The sequence below is a fragment of the Amphiprion ocellaris genome, chromosome 14 (assembly GCF_022539595.1).
Source record: "Amphiprion ocellaris isolate individual 3 ecotype Okinawa chromosome 14, ASM2253959v1, whole genome shotgun sequence".
Taxonomy (NCBI): domain Eukaryota; kingdom Metazoa; phylum Chordata; class Actinopteri; family Pomacentridae; genus Amphiprion; species Amphiprion ocellaris.
Window position 1 is genome coordinate 12,615,756 of NC_072779.1, and position 9,628 is coordinate 12,625,383.

At 40.0% G+C, this 9,628-nt stretch overlaps 1 protein-coding gene across 1 annotated transcript; it reads left to right on the forward strand.

The window, feature by feature from the left end:
- The first annotated feature begins 1,159 nt into the window (after positions 1-1,159).
- Positions 1,160-6,043, forward strand: angptl5 (angiopoietin-like 5). The gene is made up of 8 exons (XM_023288517.3): positions 1,160-1,644; positions 2,920-3,091; positions 3,232-3,335; positions 3,425-3,518; positions 4,708-4,811; positions 4,888-5,008; positions 5,321-5,506; positions 5,659-6,043. Exons 1-8 carry the CDS (start codon positions 1,588-1,590, stop codon positions 5,976-5,978), a joined length of 1,158 nt encoding a protein of 385 aa, XP_023144285.1. The 5' UTR covers positions 1,160-1,587; the 3' UTR covers positions 5,979-6,043.
- The last annotated feature ends 3,585 nt before the right edge of the window (positions 6,044-9,628 follow it).

Consider the following 9,628-nt stretch of genomic DNA (forward strand, 5'->3'; position numbering starts at 1 on the left):
CAATGTTACATAGTGATCCAGGACAGAGAGGAGGGTACTGAAAGAATGTCAAGATTTAAACAAAACCACTGACAGACGTCAGCTTTGGTCCAGGAAAAGATGAAGTATTAGAAAAATGATTAAGGCTGTGATTAGGTGACTGCTGCTGTTGGTATATTTTTCACCATTAAAGGAAAAGTTCAACATATTGGATAACACTTATTCTCGTCGGGAATGTAAAAAATGGCTTTACAAATGTTGTGGTTTTATGAGGAGTTATGTGTTGGAACACATGAGATGTAATGTGTTGATAATGAGTTTTACAGATGCGGGTGAGTGGATTTTGTCACACATAGACTTAGGCGAGCTGTTCCCTCCTTGAGCATTTTGGGAAACACACTTTTTGCCTGTTTGATAGCTGTGAAGATACAGTCAGCAGCTGGTTAACTTAATATAAAAACTGGAAACAGGTGGCAATGGCTCTGTCTGAGGACAATAAGACTCCAAGAAATAGCCAATATCTGAACCATTATGGTTCATTTTTGGTCCTTGCACAGGTTTTTGTGTGGATTAAACAGAGAATATATAACATGTTGATCAGTGAGCTTTTAATGTTGATTAACCCACAGTCTTGTCTGATTATCCTCATGATCTTGCCCGTCATTCGCATACATGGAAAGATTTACAAGAGCATGTAACATAGGACAGATGTGGGGGCCCCGAGGCTGCGGCACCAGGCTTTCCACATTCCTCCCACTGACCACGGCTGTAAACTCACACAGGTTGAGAACAACAGCGAATCTTTTCTTTGGAACACACTGCAAAGTTTTCCAAGAAAGCGACCGGCTGGCCGGCTCCAGCTGGACCCCGACTGGAATGTGCTGTTGCTCCCCTTTGCTGTTCACTTTCCTCACTGCTTAAATGCCCAGTTAACTGGAGTAATTGGTCTGACCCTCTGGGAGGCTGTTTTCAGATGTATGAGTCAGTGGTTGAGGAGAGAGAGGAGAGAGGGGAGTTACCGGGGGGGAAATATGAGCACAAGAAGCAGAGACACCCTGCCCCTCGCTGCTCCCTACCTTCAGCTGCAGCTCCCACGCAAAGACACGAGCAGAGGGAAAGTGTTCCTGCATTAAAACAAGCTGTTCACATCCCTACTACACATCTGTTTCTCATGCCGGTGGCAGGATATAACCTGTAAAACAACAATGCCTGGTAATACACACGCCGAGGGGGAAGGTAATGACTCTTTACCACAAGTCTAGAATCAGCGCATTCAGCTACTTGTCAGAAATTTATTCAGACTTTAATCAACAAATTAGACTCCCTCTCACATGGTGGTGTTGTCATGGGAGGTTACAAGAGAAAAGTGGGAGTGACTGATGGAGGTGGACAAAGGGAAGCAGTCACAGAGGAGAGAGTGAAGCTCGACAACTGTAAGGAAGGTGTAGATGCAAAAAAAAAAGAAGAATGTGAGGACATGTGAGGGGGAAAAAAAGCAGACTTTGTGGAAAAATAAGCATAAATGAAGGAGTGTCTGCTGGTGACGGTGTGGATGGAGTTCAGCCCCCTTGCTCCTGGAGGAAATAATCCCATTTAGACCAGACTGACATGATGTGGACAACAACTGTCCTCCTGCTGCTGCTGCCTCACCTGCTTTCCTCCGCAGTATGTATGATGTGCATGTTATAGATGTTTTCAACGTTTGACGGCTTACTGTCTCAGATTTCTGTCAGGAATTAAGGCAAGAAGTTGTAAAGAATGAGAATTTGAGAAAGTCAGCTGTCAGGGAGCCTCCACAAAAATGTAAAAAACATGTTAATTTGTCAAAAAACACTGACGCATTTTTGGACTAAGTGTCTCTAAATTGTGAATTTTGTTCTATTTTATTGTTATAGCAACCTTTATTGTGTGTTTGTGCTTAAATTAAGTATTATTAGATCAACATTTTTAATGTAATAGTGACAATACATTTTCAATTTGATTTCTATAGTGTTATATATGTTTGATAATTATGATCACCGATGCATTAATATGCGTACAACAATTTCTTATGGTTTCTTTGAGATCATTTTAACTACTCACTAGTGTTGCGCTGTTCTGATCTGGAAAAAAGTTCCATCTTTAAAAGAGAATCCTGGTAATAATTGAGCCCTTAAACCTTATTTTTTTGACTGCAACAAGAATATTTCAACCTATTTTTAAGCTACATCGACTTAATAATATCTATAATTAAGTTTATGTGCATTGCATTTCTCAAAATCAGTCTTACAAAATGCTTTTAAACAAACACGTAAAATGTACACAAAAGAGGACACAGTTATAGAAATGAGGAATAAAATATAAAAAGAATTTACAACTTTAAGGAGATCAGTATATGTCTAAAAGAAGTGCATAAAATACAGCAGAACTCAGCAGCCAAGAACAAAATTAGACCTAAATGTTCAACTAAATTAACAGGAAATCCTAGATTGTGCAAATTATACAAATATTATACAAATAAGCTTTCAAAAATCATTTGAAAGAAGATGCTGAAGTAGCAAGTCTGAGTTTCCCTGATGAGCTCTAACAGTAAACACTTGGTCTCTTTTAATGATAAGTGTGAGGTAGGAACAGTCAGCAGGTTCCTGCCTGAGGAGCTCTGGCTGCACACTGATTGGTGACGAGACAACATTTTGCTGCTCACAACTTTGTGTGTTGCTCAACAACATTTCTCCAGAGTGTCTGTTTGCTGACTCAGACTCACCTTAGCTTGTCCTTTCTTTTTGTAGTGGTTGTAGTTTTGGCAGTGGGCACACATACCAACAAAGCTTTAAATGATTCAATCTCTAATGTTATATTGGAGTCAGATTTCCTTGGGTAGTTATGCATAATGTATGATGAAATCACGGACTAACAGCAGTAGAGTAAACGCTCTTACTGTAGTTCTCTGCTGATTACCAGGACAAAGGGAACAGTGGTGATTTTAACCAATCAGAGATAGGGGATGAGGACTTTTCTGATGCCCCTGTCAAAGCCCAGAAACCTGCAGGGGAGGTCAGAGGTCGAGACACGTGCTCCATCCCCTGTGACATCACTGTCAAGCTGCTACGAGATGAAAAACACTCCATCTGTGGTAAAGTCTTTTATATTTCCTTGTGTTATTGTCAACTCCGTCACCTACACGTGGTGTTCAATGGGTGTGTGTGTGTGTGTGTGTGTGTGTGTGTGTGTGTGTGTGTGTGTGTGTGTGTGTGTGTGTGTGTGTGTGTGCAGGTCAGCTACAACAGTCTCTGTTAGCTTTTGGACGCAGCACCCGGAAGCTGATCAGGGATGTGATGGAGGAGCAGCAGAGAGCTCTGGACATCCTCAGCAGTCAGGTAAGAAGAGTCTGTTTTTCCTCCGGAAGAAACAGAGTTTTGAAGCGTCTGATTGGCCGGATGTACGTACAGTAGTGTGATATTTCCAGGTCACGGAGCTGATGACCAAAGTGCAGACGCTCAGCTCTGAAGTTCAGAGAAGCAACACTGAGATGTACTCCATAAAGCCTGTTCAGTCCCACGGTAACACACACAGACACACACCATGATACGACACTGATGTATGACAGATTCCACAATTTTTGCACGAGTGTGAATTTACTGCTAATCAGGAGTCCTTAGGTTGTATCTGATGGACTCTGAAATGTTAAATTTACAACAAAAGCCTGTGTTATGAGCATGGGTGCTAACCAGGCAAAAAGATTTAACAGAAGCTGAATTAAGGCAAGTATAGATTTGGATCATAGTGGAGATTATGACTATCTTGAAAACTGCACCATTTTGTCCACAATTTCCAAAAGTGGTGCCCAGTACCTCACTCCCACAAAGTTATGTTAATTGTGACAGACTTTTAAAAAACAGAATCAAAGCAGCAAAGGCCAAAATTTAAAGATTTTAGCCCCTAGTATGTCGATAAAAATGAGATAAAAGAAAAACACTGGATGCACACAGTGAAAAAGTCATCAATTTTATACTGTTCTGATCTTTACTGCTGGGTTTTTCGCCACATCTTTCAAACTGCACACCTCCATGCTGGGCTCCCTGTTGTGAAGTTTTACTGTCCAAACCCAAGCTGACGTAATCAAGGTTATTTTCTTGAACAAAGTGGTTCCATAGGTTGCGTATGAGTCCAGCATGATGAGTAAGCTGCTCCTGACATGTAAAAACTTTGAACTGTTCCCTTTAAGTCTGCTGTCCTGCAGCTGCAATAAAAGTCCACTGTTAAATTGCTGGAGTGCACCTTTAATTTGTCACCAGTCTCTATCTCCAAAATGTCAACTTTTCTATGAGATCATGACAATAGAAGGTATTGTTCTGTGGGCCAATGTTTTAAAAAGCATATAGCAGAGGGTACATCTTAACACAGACAGGAAGATATGTTTAATCTGTCAGCACATCTGACACATTTAAAAATGGGGATATGCAGTTTTCATTAGACAAACTATCATACACTGGTTTAAAATGCTTATTATCTTCTGTCACTTTGCGCTTTATGTGAGAGAATCACACAGAAATATGTTCTGACAATGATCTTACAATTGTTAGAAATGTTTAGCTAACTTTGCATGGAAAAAAAGATTATTTAAATTTTTACCATGTGCAGTGATTGCTTAATAAGTGTAGCATATATTCATATTTTTCGCCAGTGACTATACATCAGAACAGCTCCTTTAACACAAATTTAATTAAATCGTACCTTTGCACTAATTAGGACGAGACTGCAGTGACATCAAGGACAATCTTGTGTCGGTCGTCCCAAAGATCCCCAGTGGTATTTACATCATCCATCCAGACAATACTGACTCTTCTTTTGAGGTACATGATTGACTCAATCATTCACAGTCTGTCACTCATTCATTGGACACAACTCAAAGTGATGCTTGTGCTGCAGGTGTTCTGTGAGATGGACTACATGGGAGGAGGATGGACGGTGATGCAGAGGAGGACTGATGGATTAACGGACTTCAAGCGACCCTGGGCTGATTACGTTGACGGCTTTGGACACCTTGCAGGTTGTACATTATAGTACAGGAGCATCAGAAGGTTGTAAAAGTAAAATTGATGTACGTTTATAGCATTAATTCATTTAAAGGAATCATTCAACTTTTTAGGAAATACTCTTGTCTGCTTTTTTTATGGAAGGTCAGAGAAGAGGGTTGATATCAGTCTATTTAATGGACAAATAGTGCATTTCCTAAGTTGTCAAAAGTGTTTCTTTGAGATGATTCACTTGGACCAAACTCTACAGATGTTTGGGGATTATATCCTGCACTTTCCTGTGACTATGGTAATGACAAACTCTCTCTTTTTATTTGTGTGTGTAGGAGAACACTGGCTGGGCCTGAAGAAGGCGTTTCATATAGTAAACCAGAAAGACACTCGGTTCCAACTTCACATCGCTTTAGTTTCCCACGATGATGTCACCTCTTATGCGTCATATGATGACTTCCGCCTCGACAATGAAACACAGTTCTTCAGTATACACCTGGGAAGATATGCAGGCAGTGCAGGTATGACTTAGTAAATCAAAATATACAAACAGAGCACCTTCAATCAAGTGTGTGGTTTCTTTCCATTGAGTGCAAACTTAAAATGAGGACATATGCACGTTTCATGACTCACCTGCACTGTTGTGTGTATTTCTGCATGTGTTCTGATGCAGGTGATGCATTCCGCGGCTATGACCAGGATCAGAACCAGGACACAGCTCCGTTTAGCGCCTCAGACGTTGACAATGACGGCTGCAATCCTTTCTGCTCCCTCGGTAACTCCACTGTGGAGAGCTGCAGCATGCAGCAGAACCAGACTGGATGGTGGTTCAACCAGTGTGGCCTGGCCAACCTCAACGGCTCTCCTGAGGATCCAGAGCAGAACCAAGGCCAGAGGACACACATCCTGTGGGACACCTGGAGGCAAAAAGGAGTCCCTCACACCATCAAATCTGTCACCATGAAGATCAGGAGGATTGCAACCAACAACTGACAGCTAGAGGAGGGAGAATGTAGATATAACAACTGAAAGTTTTTAATAAAACAGGATAGACATTTGTGGAGTCTTATTTTCATTGTTTCACCTTATTGAAACAAGTCACTTGTTGCTGAACCCTGAGGACATACACTACTGTTCAAAAGTTTGGGTTCATCAGAAAATTCCATGTTTTCCATGAAAACTTACACTTTTATTCATGTGCTAACATAACGGCACAAGGGTTTTCTAATCATCAATTAGCCTTTCAACACCATTAGCTAACACAATGTAGCATTAGAACACAGGAGTGATGGTTGCTGGAAATGTTCCTCTGTACCCCTATGGAGATATTCCATTAAAAATCAGCCGCTTCCAGCTAGAATAGTCATTTACCACATTAACAATGTCTAAACTGTATTTATGATTAATTTAATATTATCAGCATTGAAAAAAAATATTTTCTTACAAATATAGGACATTTCTAAGTGAACCCAACTTTTGAACGGTAGTGTATATATCTACACAACATCTTAGGCCTACAACACCACAATCTTCAGAAAAGGCCACAAATGACTCAGTAGTATCACTCTAAAGCAGTGTAAGACACACAAGGGTAGTATCCACTGCAGAACTTTTACAATCAATTGCAATTGATGTTGGATGTTGGATGTTTTCCAAGTAATTTTTAACCTGTGTTTACTATTATTATGTCCATTTATTTCTATTATAGTTTTACAGCTACAACAAGAGCTACACTTTAGTTTTTAGTTATTATTTACACTAGTTCTGTAAGGAGACGATAACAAAGACAACATCACCACTCTTTATTACAAGCTGCTGAGCTGTAACTAATAGCGTTATCAGTGGTTAATAAATCATTTGCTAATGTTCTTTTAATTGAGGTACGCTTCACTAATTTTTGTGATTGTTGAAGGGATGATATTGTTTGCTAACATGCAATGAAGCCATCAAAATTGTGTCTATCCAAAGGAAGAGGATAAATCTAGAATTCAGACCTCAAACTTTAAACTGCAGTCTTAGCTGTTACTGAGCTCTGAGTAAGAATTTAAACAAGCTTTGCTGCATCATCCATCCAGTTTATTTTGCTGGCTGAAGCTGTGACAATATGTTACTTCTCTGAGAAAGTGATACTTTTGAAGCCGCTGTATTCCAGTGCTAAAGACAATATCTTCCAAGATCTGAACCAAAGTCCTCTGCTGAGCTGGAGGGTCATCAAATCAGACAAAACCACAGCCGAGGGTTTAACCATCAGCTGGTCAATACAAACAGCTTATACTCCTAAATTCAGTTACAGGAAATATCTTCGGGTGCTCTCAGGGCAAGTGGTCAAGCCTGTGCTGACTCAAACAATGAGCCTGTGACAAAAATACCCGACATATGGATGATCAGACTCAGGTGTAGGAACTCACACGTGCATTGTTGTTATGCACATCACAAAGGTTAAGTGTGGAAAAGACCAACTGAATGCATCACAAGCTGAGTATATCTGCACTGACTTGTGGTTTCAATGCGAGTAGCAACAAGTGAAACAGATGCTTCTGGTTGGGCTATTAGTGCATGGTATCAGGCACGATTTTCCGTACCTCCTCGGCTGAGGTTCCAACCGAGATGAAGTGAGCCGAGATGTGTCTACATAGTGCAGGCCACTGATTGGACAGGGAGTGACGACACACGAGAGCGACTCCAGCACGAAAACAAAACCGATTCTGTATTCCCTAATAATGCATTTATGTTTAATGGGATTTAACATGTTTTAACACAAACTCCTTTGTGGTTCATAATTCCGTTGACTGAATTACACCAAAGCAATACTGATTTATCAAACTGGAATATTCTTAAAACAGCTGTTTTAATGTCTTGGTGTTTGTCATGTAATCTTGTTAACCTTTACAAATAAAACAATAGCATAGACACATCTGCAAAAGGTACAAAAGTTTATTGTCAGAATTGCATTAAAGGGTTATGCCTAGACGATGCCACAGTGTGAAGATTTTGACGATTCATAAAGCACTGTTGCCGTGGCAACGCATCGTTGCCGTAATAAACAAAGTACTTTTTCACAGGTTAAAAATGCTCAAATGCTCGCCAAAATTACCACACATATCTGGACCGGCAACCCATTTGATATTTTAGGGAAACTGCACATGTGTGTGGCAAAATGGCTCCATAGCGCCACCTGGAAAATTTCAAACAGTTACTATGGCCAGTACGTTTCAGCTAGAATTATGAAACTTGGTAGGCATATGTAACTCGTCAAGACACACAAAAATGTAATTGACACCCATGCCCAAAACCCAACAGGAAGTCGGCCATTTTGAATTATATGTCATATGTTTTGATGATTTTGGGTCATTTTTGTGCATTTTCAAAAGCTATAAACTCAAACAGGGTAACACCGAGAGAGCTGAAATTTGGCCAGGATGTAGTGCAGGCATGGGTGATCAAAATTTATCAAAATGCTCACCTTAAGTCTGAGGGCGTGGCCATGGCGGCCTCGTGAATTTTGATGCTTCGCCATGAAACATCAACTGCTGTGTAACTGCCCTAAACATGCTCCAGTCAGCCTCAAACTTTACATGTATGATCAGAGTCCTGCCCTGATGACATTCACATGCTGAAATACAGCCACAGCCATAGCGCCACCTGTTGGATGGACAGGAAATGCTCTATAACTAGCCTGTACATGGTCCGATCTGCCTGAAATTTTATATGCGTGATCAGAGTCCGACCCTGATCACATCCAGCTTTAATTATTTTGATTCTTGTGATGATGTTGCTTCATAAAGCGCGTAAAACGATATCTCGGCCCTCGCTCATGAAGTGGTTATGGAAACAAGAAGGAGAAGAGAAGTAAGGAAATAACTACAGAACTTAAGATAACCACTACATGTACTACATAGTCTTGCTCTAATTCTGTACACGTTTTGTTTATCATGGGAATCTTTGTGTTTATTCTTGAACTGGCACTGATACGGACAACCTGAAGTACTTGTTGTAAAATCCTTGGGAGTCTGTTTTAGTTAATATAACCATGTTCCGAAAATATTTAGATGTGAAGTTGCGTATCGTTTCGGTCCCGATAGAGCTTCTTACAACTAATTTTGCTCTTGCTTCCTTCTTCAGGCCTCAGACATGCATATTTGACTAATTAGTGATTCTGAATTGGCTGAAGGTACATGTAAATTGTTGTCTCTTGCCTGGGGTCAGCTGGGACAGGATGATATTGTTTGCATTTCACTGCTGTAAACAATATTCCAATTCAAACAAAACTCATGGGCTGAAAATTATATTGAAGCAAACGCAGAATATTAGCTACACATGCTTTAATTATTCAAAGTAAAAGAACTGAGAACTGTAGAAAAATGGCCCTCGTGAATGCTATATATTATTATTCTCTCATATATTGTCCTGTATTGTTATACTGTATTTTATTTACAGATAAACTGCTTAATCTTTATAACCATTTACTTGCATCCACCTGGCATCAGCCTCCTTTTGTGTCTGCACCTTCAACAAGTCCCTGCCACTTAAATTAGATTGAAGTAAATGTCACAATCTTTGAGCCAGTTTGTGATGTTATGTATGAGATTAAAAACAGATAAAAGTCACAAAAAATTATTATAATGATTTGAGAAGAATATACT